Source organism: Aethalodelphis obliquidens, unplaced genomic scaffold (assembly GCF_003676395.1).
Source record: "Aethalodelphis obliquidens isolate GAN/ISIS:26980383/991018 unplaced genomic scaffold, ASM367639v1 scaffold22, whole genome shotgun sequence".
In the NCBI taxonomy this organism is placed as follows: Eukaryota; Metazoa; Chordata; class Mammalia; order Artiodactyla; family Delphinidae; genus Aethalodelphis; species Aethalodelphis obliquidens.
In genome coordinates this window covers 2,819,428-2,836,648 of record NW_020837966.1, presented here as the reverse complement: position 1 = coordinate 2,836,648, position 17,221 = coordinate 2,819,428, and the positions used below count along the sequence as shown (strand labels likewise).

The following is a 17,221-nucleotide window of genomic DNA, read 5'->3' as shown; positions in this document are numbered from 1 at the left end:
CCAGTCTTCGAGTCTGTAAGACTGCGGCCCCCCTTGCTTCCCACCTATGTCTCCCTGGAGCCTGTGAATTTATGGAGTTCTTTGCCGACAGCCCAGAACTGCTTCTGCAATTCTAGAAACCCTTCCGGGAGCCATCGATTCCCCCTGGCGCTTCACTCCTTCCCGGATCATTTGAAACCTAGAAACCAGCTAGTAAATACACATCTTCCTCTTACAGTACTTGTGAGTAATTACCATGTTCCTGGTGAGCACCTGATCATTTCAGCAAGAGAAATGCATTTTAAGCAGGATATCAGGGAGCTGAACTGAACAGCTACCATCTATACAATATCACTGAGCGATTATGACTTTATCACCATCAAACTCAATAGGGAAAAGTAATCAACTAAACTGGATCTCTGGGTGAAGATACTCTGCAGAAGTTGGTCAAAATCCTCATCCCCCACAGCATCTTAACAGAGGCCCCCTCGTGAAGAAAGGGTCCTTCGGATGGAAAACACTTCACAAGTGACGACTCACGGCACACCAGAGCTGTGGGCTCTGACCAAGCCACAGTATTGCACCACTGCTGCCCCAGTGCAGGGGTTGGGGGGGAGGAGAATCTGGAACAGCACTTCTCCCAGGACCTGGTCACACCCCTAAGCCCCTGGTCCAGGCACAGGAAGGCTAGGAAGAGATGCACAGAGGGCAAAGGCAAGGCTGGAGCAGGACAGGGGTCCGAGGGGGCTTGGGGGCCCTGACGCTCAGGTGCAGAAAGGGGCTGAGAACCATCTTCCCTCACCCCATCCCCAGCCACCCTCTAGCAACCTGTAGGGTCCTGGGGGAGACGGGGCAGCCATGCAACTAGAAAGGGGATATTTACGGGTTGGTCTTGCTAAGAATGAAGAAAGCGCTCCCTTCGGGGATGGGGGTGATTTTCTCTTTCATGTTCAACTCAGACATTCTTCGAGGACGGGGGCCAGCAGGAACCTCGGGTTCATCCTCTTCCTCCTCCTCTTCCTCTTCACCTACTTTAAAGGAGACACTTTTTTTTTAGGTGTGAAATAAACAAAGACTGCATTTGGGTTTCCATGGTCGTCCTCAATTTCACATGAATATTTGGCTTAAACGTTAACATCGTCTATCAGCTTACATTAATCAAAACCCTTCCAAATCCGAACGGAGAGTATATGGGGGCGGGGAGGGGCCGAGAAGCGGCCGTCTGGTGCGCATGCGTAGCTGTGGGAATGAGGCCCCAGCAGTTTAAGGTCTGAGAGAAGGTGAAGGTGGCAGCTGTGGGATTCTCACTGCCCATCCCCCCAGCACCTTGCTGCTTCCCCAGCAACCTCCGTGCTCAGCTGCAGCCTGAAAAGCTGTGTGGGGTTTCAAGGCACACACAGGTCCCCAGGCTCCCTGAGTCCACGGTCCCTCCTACGTCAGCCAGTAAAGGCCCCAGTCGAGGTGAAAGTATCAGGTGAATGTTGATAACTGGCCGTCTCCTAGAGAGATGTCCCAGCCCAGTGTGGGCTTGCCCTGCTCCACCTGCACGTTCTCTCCCCACCCCCCCGGAGCCTAGGTTACATGAGCCACCTGCAACCACGAGGAAAAGCAGAGCTAACCGGCCCACGAGGGGACTGCACCCGTGGCCTCGGCAGCCCCGCGTGCGCCCAGCTGGGCCAGCCAGCCGCAGACTCAGCCGCTGATCAGAGTGAGAGCAAAGACACGTGGCTCACACGCTGAGAGCCTGTCTCGGGCCTCCGCCACATACCTGGCACATCACAAGGCGGGTAGGGGTCTTTGTCCTCATCCTCTTCTCGGTAGTCATCGATGGTGACCTGGGAAGACAAAGAGGTCTTGGGAGGAACGGAGACCGACTTAAATGTACTCGAGAGGGGCGAGTAAAGGCTCAACCCTGCCGTCCAGCAAGGGGCAGAGGAATTGTCTCCAGAGTGTGCGCTGTATGTAAGTGTGTCGGGACAGCAGGTGCCCCCAGATGGTGACTCTGCTGAAAACAGAAGGTCTGAGGGCAGAAGAGGAGTAAACTGGTGTAACCCCTGCCCAGCCAGGGACAGCCAGCCCCACCCATGCCTCTTCCTCTCCCAACACTGGCACCCACGCTACAAGAGAACTGCCTTACAAATTCCTGCCACCCCGCCAGACTGAGAGCCCCACGCACGCAGGGACCTCGCTGGTCTTGGCCGTTCCCGGTCCCCAGTATCTGACACACAGTCACCACTCAAAAAGTATTTACTGACTCACTGAATAAATGAACAAATTAATGAGAAATCCAGAGCTGACACGGTGCACAAAGTTTCACGGTAGGGCCTTAAGCGCCCAGACCCTCTGATCCTGAGACACCCGCACTCTGGGGACAGACATCTTTCAGCAATCCTTGATTTTAATCCCCACTGAGAAGATACTGACACAGGTCAGGCCTGACCACATCATTCCAATCAAGAAGAAATAAGCGGTCAGACCAGTCCAGTATGCATCATACCAGCTCTCTGGTGAAATACCGTTAACAACCAGCTAAGCGCCTTAATTCACTCAGACACCCCTGGAAAGCCAGTGTCTATGACGGGGTGCCACACTTCCACTACTCCACAATACCACACACAGCACTGTCACTGGTGTAAAGGGTACATTTACGGTGATATCAACAGAATCATTTTGAAACAAAGTGGAGAATGTAACATCTACCTTGTTGTCACTGTTGGCTATCTGGTTGATTTCTGGTTTGTTGTTCTTTTTATTTTCCAGGCTTTCTTTTCTACAGAGGAGAGAACAAAAAAAACCAAGTAACCATACTGCTTTGTATAAAAAAGCTAATCAGGGTTCTGAATCAACAGTGGCCCAGTGAAGGACGGAAGTTAATTGGAAACAACCCTAATAGCAAGAACATAGCACAACCCACACCCAGAGCTTCCTGTTCACCTCACTGCACTGGATTCATTACACAGATCATCTTATTAAAATTCTCATCCAAGAGTGAATCAGCATTGAACGCATCATTTATTTTATGACGCCAAAACTAACTGCAGTGATTCGTTAAGCGTGGGGACGCGTGACTCCTGCTCTCAGCTCCGAGGGGATGAGAGCCGAGGGCCTGGGTTCTGCCCAAGAGTCCATCCTCTTTGGTCGGCCTCACAGGACCAGCCAGGATCGCCACAAAGCAGCAGCACAGGAGCTGCAGCTACTGTGGAGCCGGGCGCCCCGGCAGGCCCCACCTGCGAACGGCTCCTCGGGGCAAACCCCTCGGCAAACCGCCCAGGTGAAAATGGGGTTACCTGGCAATCTTCTTCCTTTCCTTTTCCTCAGCTTCCTCTTTCTGAGCAGTATTCAAACTTTCAGCATCTGCCAAGTTGTCTACAGCGATGGCCAAGAAGACATTCAGTAGAATATCTAATTTGAAAATGTTAAGGAGGCAGCACGGTTCTAAATGCAGCTACACACGGTCAATAATGGCAATGAAACGCCCCCGTGTTCAGGAGGCTGGTGACAGGTAACTGTCCCCTAGTGCTATGTTCACTTGGTAAAGCTAGGAGACCAGAGTCCCATTGTTTTTCAAAAAGAACTAGAACCTGTAGAAGATAAGCTGGCCAAAAACAAAATTAAGATTCACCAAAACCCATGAAAACCTACAAACGCCAACATTTCCCTTCATGCGTGTGCACGTATGTGCTTGTGCACATGTGTCTATACATCTAGGGGTCTATGGCTATGACACACATTGCATAAAACAATCTATAACATAAGCGTGTCGTTTTTATGCATTTTGCATTTCGCTTTATGCATTTTGTTTTCTTTCTTTTAAAACACTCACACCCACAACATATCTGTCTGGGGTGTCCTTTCCAAATAAGACCCTGCAAAGGCTACACATTATTCAAATGATGATCCCGTCGCACAAGGCAGCCGGAGCCTTTCTTATTTGAAATGGGCTTCCGAGTCTGTGAATACCTCGTTCATTCATTCATTTCACAAACACTGACTGACTCCAGCACGCCTGCCTTATTGCCCGATGGCGCTGGACCACTCCTCTGCATTGTCCCCCGGTGGCTGTATCTTAGACTATTGTGGTTGAATTTCATTTTTGCAAATAGTAGAAAGTTAGGTGACTGAACAAGTTACCAGGTTTTTGGCTCTTACTATAATGTTCTATGTGTGGTTTCCTTGAATGACTGAAAAAAATATCCTGAATAACGTTCCCAAATCAGACGATGCCTGTTTCTTACTTGTTAGCAGTTAAGTACATTTTGGAGAAGCACAGGGATCAGAGGGCAATAAATAGGTCAAAACGACTCCCTTCTCTGACTGATGCTTCCCTCTAGCTGACGTACCGCCACCTGCGTGCGGGACAACGGGAGCCCAGGGACCCCAAGACAGGAGAGGCACAGCATGGCCCCACACACCCTCTGCCATCTGAACTCCCAGGCACGTTGCTGAACATGTCCACAAACATAACCTAACAAGGCGCTGGTAATGAGCAGCCTTCCAGGGGATGTCATGCTCGACCTATTCAAGTCTTTAAAGAGGATAGAAATGTGAGTGGATTCTATGAAGGCTTTCAAAACACCTTTGATACAGTAGGATTATTTTTTAACAGAGCAGCAATGAGCCTGGGGAAGCAGTTTGTCCTGGGCTTGGCGATGGCTTGGCAACACGAGCTCTCCTCTGACAGACGTGGGGTAATCACGGCTCAGAAAACAATTAGTGCTGGGAATAACTGCACTGAGAATCCCTACTGATGATTGCAACGAAGAAATACTGCATCTCTAGTCTTACAATGACACTAGATTCTTTTAGGTAGTAGAAAGAAAACGCAGAGTAATAAACCACAGGAAAATCTTACAAGTTTGTAACAGGTGGTTTCCAAGAGCAAATACCCATTATCTGTTTTTAGAAGCATTACCCACCAGACCCTCCTAAACAATGGTGTGCTGTGGAATCTATTTGAAAACATCTGTCAAGCACCTCTGATGTGCCAGGCACCGTTCCGGGTGCTGGGGACATGGGAGGAAACAGGACAGACTGGAGTCCAAGCTCCCAAGTGGCATCTATTCTAGCTGGGGGGGACAGAACATAAACTACTTAAGGATTTCAGAGAGTGACACATGTACTACAAAGAAAACACAATGTCTAACTGGAAAGTGGCCAGGGAATACTTCTCTGCAGATTAGGGCCAGTATACGGCTGTGGCCTAAAGAATTAATCACGAGAAGAGCAGAAAAAGAAAATACTGATCATTCACTTAACAAACACGGACCAAGGGCTGTGTGTGCATGACCCTGTGGTGTAAGCCACGAGACATGCGAATACAAAAGGAGATCGCTGACTCAAGAAGCTTCTCATCTAGTTGGGAAGATGGAGAAATGCCACCCCAAACTCCAGCAGGACCCACAGGCAGTAAGAGGCATATGCAGACAGCCGGGCAGGGGGAGCAGGGTGGTTCCCTGCAGCAGGGCTGTTGGAGCTGCATGAGAGACTCCTAGCATTTCTCTGTGTTGAAAGAGGGACTTCCACATAATACACTGAAGAACAAAGCATTGTCCCCATAGGTTTGCACTGGGGTTTCCACCCTGAAGAAAATTCACTAACAAGCCAGAGAAGACACAGCTCAAGGGATGCTGTATGAAATTAAATTTGTTTTCCTCCTCTTAATCTGTCTTACCTCAATTTGATTACAAGCCAGCCAAAAGAACCTGGAAGCTAGAGGGACATTTTTCCTCCCTACACCCTCAAGGGTGACGGCACGGGGAGCAACAGGGCTTTGTCCTAAGTCACGCCTTGGGACCTGTACAGGAGATGGGACGTCATGCCAAGTGGCTGGCCACTGGTGCAGCCCACGTGCCGTCTCAGGCTCCCTCCCATGGCTGCTCTCATTCCTCAAAGCCTAGCTGAGACTCTGCTTCTCCTGTGCTGCCCTAGCAACAGCGAAGGAGGGCACAAGAGTGAGGTGAGGGCACTCACCTCCCCACCACCACGGCTACCACCATCGCCACAGGGAAACTCAGAGAGGAAGACAGCAAACACGACAGGGACAACAAGGCGGCCCGGGTCAGCCTGAAGGCTGAAGGATACAGTTACCACAAATGAAGAGGATGATGAAGTAGATGCAGACAATCATTCCCGAAGACGACGGGCCCCCGTATGCCATAATGCCATCATACATCACAGCGTTCCAGTCTTCACCTGTCAGAATCTAAGAAGCCAAAACTGGGATCAGCGGGCAGGTGGACTCACGGTTCCCACGGTTCTCCCAGAGCTCCTGGGGGCTGCCCGTGTCTGGTGTAACCTGCCTTTCACAGTTCAGTTTGCACTGAACAAACGCATCTGTTATCCTATAGTTTTTTAAGTGTTATGCTTAATCACATAAATACATGAGTTAACTCTTCTGGTGAAAATAAAATAGCATTCCATGTAAGGCTTGTGTACCCTTTGACGACACCCCAGCCCATTCGGTCCGCTCCCCAGGAGCATGCTGTCGGTGTGTCTCTCCAGGACCTTTGTGCATTTAAACACATATATACCTACCCAGAGAAAACGGGCCGTACAACCAAATAGAAATTTGGCAAATGGTTTGACAAGGCGAAGCAATTCACAGAAAAGGAACTATAACTGGCTCCTGCCCACCTGAGAAGACATTCAACATCACTCCTGACAACAGTAATATCAATTAAAACTACAATGAGATACCATTTCCATCTACCAGACGGGCAGTAATCAAAACGTCTGAACACTCACTATGGTAAAAGGGAGTTAGGCAATGGGCGGTCCCCACACCCCATCACCGGAAGATGAACTACCACAGCCTCGAAGACAATACTTGGGCAAGGGTGTCAACGTTAAAAATGGACACACACCCTTTAAACCAGCAATTCCACTTGGGGGAATTTATCCTACAGACCTACTGTCACACACATGCCCCATGGTGTATCTTCAAGGTCATCCACTCGGCCAAGACGAGACACAGTGGAATATGCATCAGCAGGGGACTGGACCCATGAACCCACACCACAAAACAGAGCAGCATTGAGAAGGAGGCGGCAGCTTTTTACGGACCAGTAAAGAAGGTTCTTAAGGACACGTTAGTTGTTAAAAGGAAAGATGAAAAAAAGCACGTAGGATGAGCTACCATCTGTAGGTGGATAGGCAGGTAGCTATGTTTATTTACATCTGAGAAAGTATACTGGGAGAGCACCGAAGAATCTGCTTAACGGTGGTTGCCTCCGACAACGGGAAATCGGTGGCTGGCTGGGAGGGAGACTTGTCACTTTATATGCTTTTTTAACATTTGAATTCTGTGCCGTGCACACGTACTACAAAAACCACTGCCACCATGCAGGCTTCTCTGAAAGTACCAAAAAAAAAAAAAAAAAAAGACTCATCAGTAGCCAAAAATTAAAACTGAGTTATATTATACGTTATTGCTATAGGCCAGGTCTAGAACAGTGACAGTAATTCCATTCAATTCGAAACGTCCAAGTAGGAAAGAACCTTAGAGATCATTCCCTAGGTTCTCATTTTTCAGAAAATAGTGACTTTCCAAGGTCACAGAGCTGAGCACTGGAGGAACCACCGTGGGACGTCCGTGTCCACTGCCCCTCCCGCCAGGCCTTCCCCCCTCTCCCGCAGGACTCGCTGCTGGCATCACATGTGAAAAGCAACAAGGACAGATGAGGGCAACAAGGGCGCTGCGTGGCTTGTGGGATCTTAGTTTCCTGGCCAGGGATGGAACCCACGTTCCCTGAAGTGGAAGCACGGAGTCCTAACCACTGGACCGCCAGGGAATTCCCAGGCAGATGGGTCTTTTTTTTTTTTTTTTTTTTTTTGCGGTACGCGGGCCTGTCACTGCTGTGGCCTCTTCCGTTGTGGAGCACAGGCTCCAGACACGCAGGCTCAGCGGCCATGGCTCACGGGCCCAGCCGCTCCGTGGCATGTGGGATCCTCCCGGACAGGGGCACAAACCCACGTCCCCCACATCGGCAGGCGGACTCTCAACCACTGCGCCACCAGGGAAGCCCCAGATGGGTCTTTTAAATCTACCTGCCAGGCTCTAAGGAAGGGCTTCAGCTCACAATACACAAGGTGGGGGTTTGGGACACCTCAGCTTACAGCCAGGTGGGGTGGAGAGGCTGGGCCTCTGCGTGCAGGGCCACCTGTGAACCTCTGACACTGCTGCTCCCTTCTCAGCCTGATGCCTGCAAAGGCCCCAACAGCAGAGACATCCTGAGTCTGTGTGTCCTCATTACATCACACGAGGGAGGACAACAAAGGGCCAGAAAGCTGTCACAACTCTTTAATCACCCTGATTCCTCTGACTATACACCAAGGCATCAGGGCTTTAGAAGTCACTTCTCTGCATAAATCCATTATAACCAGGATTACAAAACTTGCCTGCCGCCAAAAATTAGCAAAGGACAAGAAGAGGATTTTAGAGCCTATGTCACAGGAACCTCAGACACCTCATACAATCAAACACAAATTTTTGGTTCATTATTTCGGAATACAACTAGTGGTCTCACAAAAACGTGAAATCACAGCACGTAGGTTGGGAGTGAGATGCAAAACAAATGACTTAAATGGCACAAAATGAATCAGAGTGTTATTAGGGCAGAGGTCACTAATACAATAACAATGGAGTGTTTTGTCTTATTGATTCGTGGACAGATGAGAAGGCATCCCCTAAGGTGCAGCCCCAGGGAAAGGATGGCGGGGGACCCACCTGGAACACCGTTAGAAGCGCTTGAGGGAAATTATCGAAGGTGCTCCGCTTGGTTTGAGTCTCGTCAAAATTAAACTTGCCGCCGAACAGCTGCATCCCCAGCAAGGAAAAGATGATGATGAAGAGAAAAAGCAGCAGCAGCAGCGAAGCGATGGACTTCATGGAGTTTAACAAGGATGCCACCAAGTTGCTCAGGGAGGTCCAGTGCCTGCAAGTCAAGACAAGGGGGTGAGCCCAGAGCGCCACCTGGGATGGAGCAGAAGGTCCCCCAAGCGGGGACAGGGCTGACCACCACCCACGTTCAGAAAACACTTGCAGTGAGATGCGCACGTCCTCACCTGGTCACTTTGAAAATTCTCAGGAGCCGCACACAGCGAAACACAGAGATGCCCAGAGGAGACATGATTTCCAGTTCCACCAAGATCGTTTCCGTAATTCCTCCACACACCACGAAGCAATCAAACCGATTGAAAAGAGAGACGAAATATGCCTGGAGACCCAAGCTGTACATCTTTACAAGCATCTCGCAGGTGAACAGAGCCAGGAGGACTTTGTTAGCGATATCTAGAAAGACAAAGGGGCACATGTCCTCGGGATCTCATCATGGGAGTGGCTCTGACCTCTCCCTCCCCGCCTCCCTCTCACCAGCCACTGCCAGAAGTGCCCCAAGAACCTCTGCCCTTGTCTTTGCTCTTGCCCCAGTTACAGAAATGCGGCAAGAACGCTTATGGTCTGCTCGTCTGTCAGGCTCTGGTCCTACTTCTGGCTACTACCCAGACGTGTGCCCCTTGGAGAAGTTCCTCGGTTTCTCTGGGCCTCAGTTTCACTGACTGTAAAGTGGGGAGGGGCAGTTTACCACATAATCTCTGCTACTTTCGAGGCCTAAAAGCCTACAATTCTGCATTTAGGTCATCACGTGGTTTTTGTTTGTTTGTTTCAATCAGTAACAAAAAAAAAATCTGTCAGATCTTCCTTACAGCGCCATGATCTAAGAAGCAGTTGCCTATCAGGGTCACTTCAGAAAATGCCGCCCAGCAGGCTGGAGAGTCAGACAGAAACAGATTTGAGTTGATGTCAGGCAGGGCTTCACAATGGCTCATAACTGTCGAACTCAGAATGGGATGAGCTCCCGTACCACCCTGCTGGGGCAATGGAGGTAGGTGAACAGCCACCGCTTGCCAAGAAAACTACAGAGGAAGATAAAGCTTCCAGTGGAGATGGGGAGAAGGGATGATGAGGTCCCTTCCAGCTGCCTGATTCCTTGAGCCCAGGTTGTCACAGGGTTAAGACAACGAGCTGCTCTGGAGTTATCAGCTTCGAGGTGCTTCACGCACCACATGGCACAGACCGCACCCCCTCTCCAGGTGCGCCCTGTGCTTGGTTCTGCCGCCTTCCAAGCTACTGCTCCCTGGAAATGGTCCTGGATGCTACCCTATGTCCATCAGAAAAGACTAGACTGCAGTCAGACAGCCTCAGGGATCCCCTATTCGGAACAGAACGAGAACGGCTTCTGCTTATACCTTGAATCTGTGTCAACCAGTCAGGCTGGTTGTAGTGCTCAGAGGAAATGGTTAAGGTGTTGAGAAACACCAGGACAATAACCAGCCAGTAAAACGTGACAGACTTCACGGCAGCCCTACACCTTCTGCGACTGAAGCGGTTCCAGCGGCGCCAGCGTCGGCTGAAAGAGAAGCAAACGTCACTCCCTGGATGACAGATGCAGCACCTGATCAACATCACTGAGGAGTAACTGCACTCTGGAGGTCCCAGCTGGGGTCAGGGTGCAGGGAGGAAAGATGAGAACAAATGGCATAGAAATGACCAGACCTCGTAAGACAAATTACTTTGGTTTTAAAATGCAACTTTTAAAAGCACAGTCTTGACTTGATCATGCTATCAGTTTCCTTCCTATGGCTTTAGATAACCCCATAATCTGTCCTATGCAGTCCTCAAACCAGTTAGGAAATCTAGATATTCACAGAATCATGAGTTCGTACACATATGCAGTTCACGTGCCCACCTCGAGGCACGTGGATCTGTCCGAGCTCTCAGGGCAGAGAGACCAGCTTATCATACACATCTCTCGCAGCACCTCAGTCATCATGTGGAATTTACCAGGCAGCAAAGTGCTCCCAAACCCGAGTTTTCCTTTTAGGGAAACTTTCAGTCCTTTCTTAAATCTGGAGGTTCCTCTGGAGCCGGAGAGAGCTGTCGACGTTGAGTACTCCTGAGTCATCAGGTGCCCTTTCTAACTAGGGATGCTCAAAATACACCTTCAGGAGAAAAGCTAATATTGAATCATGTTTCCATACAAATAGAATGAGCTGAGCCAAAAAGACAAGTAGCGTGTCCTCTACCAATTCGCAGCTGCAGTACGTAATTAGAGAAAGTATTCTTTCCCTTAGCCCGTCTTCCTATAGGAAACGTTCCCTGCCACAGGATGGCTTGGTGAAGGGGGTCCCAGGGAAGGCAGGCCGAGTGGCAGTGTCAGCTCTGTCCAGCCTGTGCTCAACGATGGGGGGTGGTGGGCGCTTCCTTTAGGTGCTTGAGTCAGAAGAATCTCCAGGCTGTGTCCAGGGCTGTAGCCCTGGCCGACTCAGCCGCACCGATCTGCTAAGAACACTGTAACCCAGGGGCCAAAGAAGGAGTTGTGCCAGCTCTTTGGCAAGACCTGGAACAAGCAAGGTGCATCTGGTTACTGCTTTTGCTATGTGGTTTCTGATGGTAATGGCAGCTGGAAATATGATAACCAGCATAGAAGAAGTCCACTGAGGACACTAAAAACTGTCTCCACAAGACTGGGTTTCTCCTGTGATGCGTAATTCAGTACACATAAGGTGGCCTGAACAAGATCCAGCCTTGGTGGGTCTATTCACGCTGCAGTGACAAGTCACAGATGTCTCCCAAATCTCGGGGACCGTCTCATCCCCACAAACCCTGCACTAGGCACGTGGAGGTGAAGGCATGGTCCATGGCCCCTGCCCTTGAACAGTATACCGGGCTGTGGCAGGTAATTATAAATCCACACCAAGTGTTACACCCAGGGTACTGGGTGCAGGAGCAAAGAGAAGGGAGCTGCAAGGGATCTTTGGAAGAGTCGGGAAGGCTTCTTCAAAAAGCTGAGGTCTGGGCTGGCTCTCGATAGCTGAGTAAGAGTTAGCCGGGGGGAGAGGGCAGGGCACTCCTCTCAGCTCCCCCAGAGAGACTTGGACGGGAAGAACGGGAGTGTGTGGTACATTTGATGGCTTGAAAGCAGTCCAGAATAACAAAGTGCAGAGTCTGGGAAGGCTGTCAAAACACGAGACCATGTTTTGGTGAGCTGGGGGCCAAATTATGAAGGAATTTAAATGCCCTCTGGCAACAGGAAGTCCATGAAAGGGCTTTTAATTTTTTTTCTCTCTTTTTTTTTTTTGGCCGCGCCCCACAGCATGTGGGATCTTAGTTCCCTGACCAGGGATTGAACCTGTGTCCCCTGCATTGGGGAGTGCGGAGTCTTAACTGCTGGACCGCCAGGGAAGTCCCTTTTTTTTTAAGTCAGGTTTACTGAGATCTAATTCACGTATGGTAAAATTTACTCTATTCAGTTCTACAGTTTGTCACCACAATCTAGATATAGAATATTTCCATCACTCAATAAAGTTCCTTCATGGCACATTGCAGTAAATCCACTCTGCTCACCCCAGCCCCAGAAACCACTGATTCGTTCTCTTTCTCTATTATTTTGCGTCATCTGGAATCCTATGAACAGCATCATACAATATATAGCCTTTTAAGACTGGCTTCCTTCACTTAGTAAAAATTCATTTGTGATTCATTTGTGTTGTTGATCTCTCAGTAGTTATTTATTTATTTTTGCGGTACACGGGCCTCTCACCATTGTGGCCTCTCCCCCTGTGGAGCACAGGCTCCGGACGCGCAGGCTCAGCGGCCATGGCTCACGGGCCCAGCCGCTCCGCGGCATGTGGGATCTTCCCGGACCGGGGCACGAACCCGTGTCCCCTGCATCGGCAGGCGGACTCTCAACCACTGCGCCACCAGGGGAGCCCTCTCAGTAGTTTCTTCCTTTCTTGTTGCTGAGTTTTAGTCCATCATAGGGGTGAATTATAATGTGTCTGCCCTTTACCATTTGATGGACATGCGAGTTATTTACAGCGTTTGGCAATTTTAAATAAACATGTAAATGCTATATTTATAAATTATACATATATAATGCTTATGAATATAAACATTCATGAAAAAATTTTTTCTGTGTAGAGACCTATCTTCATTTCTCTTATATAAACACCTGAGAAGTGGGGTTGCTGGGTCATATGGTAAATATATGTTTGACTTTATCAGAAACCGCCAACTTGCTTTTAAAATGGCTGTGTCACGTGACATGGAGCAATGATAAGAATTTTCATTGATCTGCATCCCTGTCAAACGTGGGATTGCCAGAGTTTTAAATTTGATCCATTCTATAGATGTGTCATGGCATCTCACTGTGATTTTAATTCTCATTTTCCTAATGACCAATGGTCATTTCATGTGCTTACTTGCCATCTGTATCTCTTCTTTGGCTACATGCCTATTAAAAATCTATTGTCTGCTTTTTATTGGGTTGTTTTCCTATTACTGACATTATTCTTTATATATACTGGGTACTAGTCCTTTATCAATTATGTTTTGCAAATATTTTCTCTTCCAGTCTACAGCTGATCTTTTTCTTTCAAAGAGCAGTAGTTTTAATTTTGATGAAGTCCAATTTACCAGTTTTTCCTGTTACGGCCAGTGCTTTGGGTGTCGTACCCAAGAAACTTTTGCCTAAGCCAGGGTCACTAAGATTTTCTCCTATGTTTTCTTCTAGAAGATTTACAGTTTTTTGTTTGTTTGTTTGTTTTTTGTGGTACGCGGGCCTCTCACTGTTGTGGCCTCTCCCGTTGCGGAGCACAGGCTCCGGACGCGCAGGCTCAGCGGCCATGGCTCACAAGCCCAGCCGCTCTGCGGCATGTGGGATCTTCCTGGACCGGGGCACGAACCCGTGTCCCCTGCATCGGCAGGCAGACTCTCAACCACTGCGCCACCAGGGAAGCCCTAGAATATTTACAGTTTTAAGGTTTACATGTAGTTCTATTCCATTTCAAGTTAAGTTTTGTATATAGTGGTAAAACACTATTTCTAACTGAAAAATAATACTTATATGGAAAAGTATCAAACCATTGGTATACAGTTCAATGAGTTTTTACCAACAGACTGTGTAACCTGCACCCAGAGCAAGAAAGAGAACATTACGAGCAACTCAGAAGACCTCCTGAACTTCCTTCCATGGAAAAGCCTTAAGCAGAGAAGGGACAGGAAGTATCTCTCTTAGACAAAGGACGCTGGGAGGGGATGTAAAGGGTTGATGAGTAGGCACAACGTTGCTCATTGCTGCATCTTATTGGTCTGTCTGTTTTGGAGGGAGAGATCTTTGGCACCTACTACACTGTTCTCCGAGGCAGGTACTTCCTGTTTACTGGGCAGATTGATCTTCTACATGAATGTTAGCACCCACAGAGTGAAACACCAAGTCTAGAGCAACTCTATGTAAAATTCGGAAGTCTGCACATAAAAAACCCACCCAGGCTTAAGTACAGAAAGAAGATACTGACCTGAGCTTGGACTTTGAGATGGCTTGACTGAAAGAAAGACAAAAAAGAATATGATTCCTGTTAGGAAGTCTTGAGGCTACGCTCCCCCCACATTTCAGCAGAGATATCATAAAAGCCATGCACGGAAGCCTGGATCCAGCACCCCCGGCTCCCGCGGCGGGCCAGCTGGGGTGAGCGCCGAGCAGGGGGCCAAGCAAGAGAAGACTCTTAGCTGCCTGAGCAGCCCTGGCACGGGTGGTGATGCCAGGGGTTCTTCTCCCCTCACCCAAACTCCTCACACTGCAGCCAGCAGGCCCTCTCCTGCCCACAGCTCAGCCTCGCATCTCAACAGCAGCACATGCTGCTGCTACTACAGCAAAAGGAGCCCTGGGCTCGGAGTCCTAGCTCTGCTCGTCACTCACTGCGGGAGCCTGGGCAAGCAGCGCACCTGCTGGAGCTTCAGTGTGCGCATCTGTAAAGTGGCAAGGCAGACCCATTCCCCGCCTACTTCATGCTATCGTAGGAGGGCAGAGCAAGAGAGAGGAGGCAAATCTACTCCATAAACGGTTGAGTTTCCTGCTCCGAACACATCATTTTTATGAACCTCTGCCAAGGAGATCAGATTCTCCTAAAAATGACGCCTGTACTCAACAGACATAAGACCCAAAGGACACCAGCAGAAAGCAGACAAAACCGCACGGGCCTCCCCCAAAGCAGGCGATGCTCTGCACGCCGCACGCTGCTGGTGCACCCGCTGCTGCAGCCCAGCTCGTCTAGAAAAAAGCCAGTGGGTGTTAGAGTGACGGCATCCTCCACGGCTGGGAGAGGGCGGTGCAGGGCTCCAGACAAAGTGCGTGAGCCGAGGAGGGCGGGGTCTTGTCATCCAGCCACTACACATGAGGTTGGGAGACCCCGTGAGTGAAGGAAACTTAAACACGTAGCACATTCTATTCTGCCATACAAGCCCTTCAAAGCACTGACGCCAGCACCAGGCTCAGAGAATCAGGCCTTTTACCCCCACCGCCGACACCCAGAGGGCCCGGCCTTGGTGGTGCCTCTTCTTCTCCACCAGCACCTAGTAGACACAGGGGAATTGCTGGGTTACCTGGCTCAGCCCGCGGCAAGTTCCACCCCAGTGGGACAGACCGCTCTGAGGGAAGAGGCAGGTGAAATGCTGGGGGTCTGGGGCATCTGGGCTAGGGGGAGGACCAAGGGGTCCAGGGTGAGCCCGCCCCACCCCTCTTGCACCTGAGGCCACGGCTCCAGGGCTCCCCTGAAATCTGGGTGTCTTCCTCATATCTGCTTCTCTAAGAAGCCAGGAGGAGCTGAGAGTTCAGGGCACCCCCCCTCCCACCCCACTCACCAGAGGCTCCCACAGCAGCCTTGGTTCTCGCCTTCCCCACTCACGTTCTCCGTGTTCACAGACTCCGTCTCACTGGTCGGCATGCTGGCTGTGGGGAGAAGAAACGCTTTAAGTGGTACCACGGATGCACTGTGCGCCCGGGGACGGGACAGATGCGATCTCTGCCTCCAGGCTGACCCTTGGGGAATCTGGCAAGAGGGCGAGGAGGGTGATGAAGGGTCCTCAGGGGTTTGACTGGCAAAAGGAAATGCCAAGAAGCCAGGCGCCTCCACAGCGGGGAGCCCTCATTTCCGTGATCTGCCGAGGACTTCCCACAAAGTCCCCCGACAGGAAGAGATCCTGTCCATCCAACTTCCCAAGAGAAGAAGCCTGGGGACCAAACTGAATCCTGCCGCTGTGCCTGGAGCCAGCTTATTCTTCTGATTTCCAGGTTTGCGCTGAGAGACCATCAAAACATCTCAGTTACAGCTACATCTTTTCTTGTCCCAACAAGAAGCACTCTAGAAAATCTGTAAACAAACCTAATATTTCACAAATTCTTATTTTAAATATACTGAAGGAGAGGAGGTATTACAGAGGGAGGGGTGCATGAAGGTACCAAGCATAAAATCTCTCTAAAAAATTAAGAATTTGACTCATTTTCCATTAATCTATCTGATGTTCTTCTGCCCAGCTTGTGAAGCCAAGATGCAGAAGGTGCCGACCAAAGACACCGGCACTAGAGCACCAAGAAGTAGCCTTATGGGGAGAAGAAGGTTTTCTCTCAACCAGCGACCAGAAGGCAAAGCTGCCTGTGGTCCCAGTGCTACCAGGGTCTCTGGGCACATCTCCCTCCCCCATAGCACGATCCTGAGCAGAAGTGGAAGAAATGTTGAAATGCACCTGCTAGTGTCAGGTGGCCCTGGGACCCACCCAGAGCCACCATCTGGCACATGGGTGTTTTTTCTCCTCCACTTGATTCAACCCTAGAAACATCACGGACGTGTGCTGGAGACCAGGCAGCAAAGGAGATGCGGGACGCAGAGAGGGACTGGGCTCTGCACCTGCCCTGGAGGGCCCATGGGAGAGGCAGCCCCCCGGTGGACTTCAATCTACTGTGACAAGAGCTACCGCAGGGGTCTGACCAAGCACGGTAACGACAAATTCTGCTCTGGGGTTAGGAGAGGTGGTCAAAGGTTGAAACACAGGAGAATCACCCGAACCCATGCACTTCTTCTATTCCTTGATGCATAACTTTGAACTGCAGTGACCTTATGGTTCTTATAGACCTAACGGTGCCAACAGGAAACCCTTTCCCCCTGCAAGCTCTGCCCATATGGTTCCTCTTAGGAAGGACGCCTTGGTTTCAGCTGTAAAACCCGGCAGTGGTGCCTGGAGTGCTGTGGGGCGGAGTCTGAGACCAGCTCAGGCACGCAGGGTGAAGGTGCGGGACAAGCGAGCTCTGTCTGTGCAGTGCACGCCTGCGGACCCTGCTCAGCGGGAAGACAGGGTGTGAATGGCAGGGATGGACGCAGACCTGACTCGAAGGGCCCAGAGAGCTGAGAA

At 50.0% G+C, this 17,221-nt stretch overlaps 1 protein-coding gene across 2 annotated transcripts in view; it reads right to left on the bottom strand.

The window, feature by feature from the left end:
• Window positions 1–17,221, bottom strand: part of CACNA1D (calcium voltage-gated channel subunit alpha1 D) — a 317,329-nt gene that overhangs the window by 73,773 nt on the left and 226,335 nt on the right. Inside the window, exons 10-20 of one of the 2 annotated variants that reach the window (XM_027121103.1) lie at window positions 15,677–15,764; window positions 15,329–15,388; window positions 14,335–14,361; window positions 10,225–10,385; window positions 9,043–9,268; window positions 8,705–8,912; window positions 6,061–6,181; window positions 3,267–3,381; window positions 2,680–2,749; window positions 1,748–1,814; window positions 863–1,010 (exon numbers count right to left, since the gene is read on the bottom strand). In XM_027121103.1, coding sequence (XP_026976904.1) covers window positions 863–1,010; window positions 1,748–1,814; window positions 2,680–2,749; window positions 3,267–3,381; window positions 6,061–6,181; window positions 8,705–8,912; window positions 9,043–9,268; window positions 10,225–10,385; window positions 14,335–14,361; window positions 15,329–15,388; window positions 15,677–15,764 — 1,291 coding nt within the window. The remainder of the gene's footprint in view (window positions 1–862; window positions 1,011–1,747; window positions 1,815–2,679; window positions 2,750–3,266; window positions 3,382–6,060; window positions 6,182–8,704; window positions 8,913–9,042; window positions 9,269–10,224; window positions 10,386–14,334; window positions 14,362–15,328; window positions 15,389–15,676; window positions 15,765–17,221) is intronic. The other variant, XM_027121102.1, reaches the window with a different exon arrangement.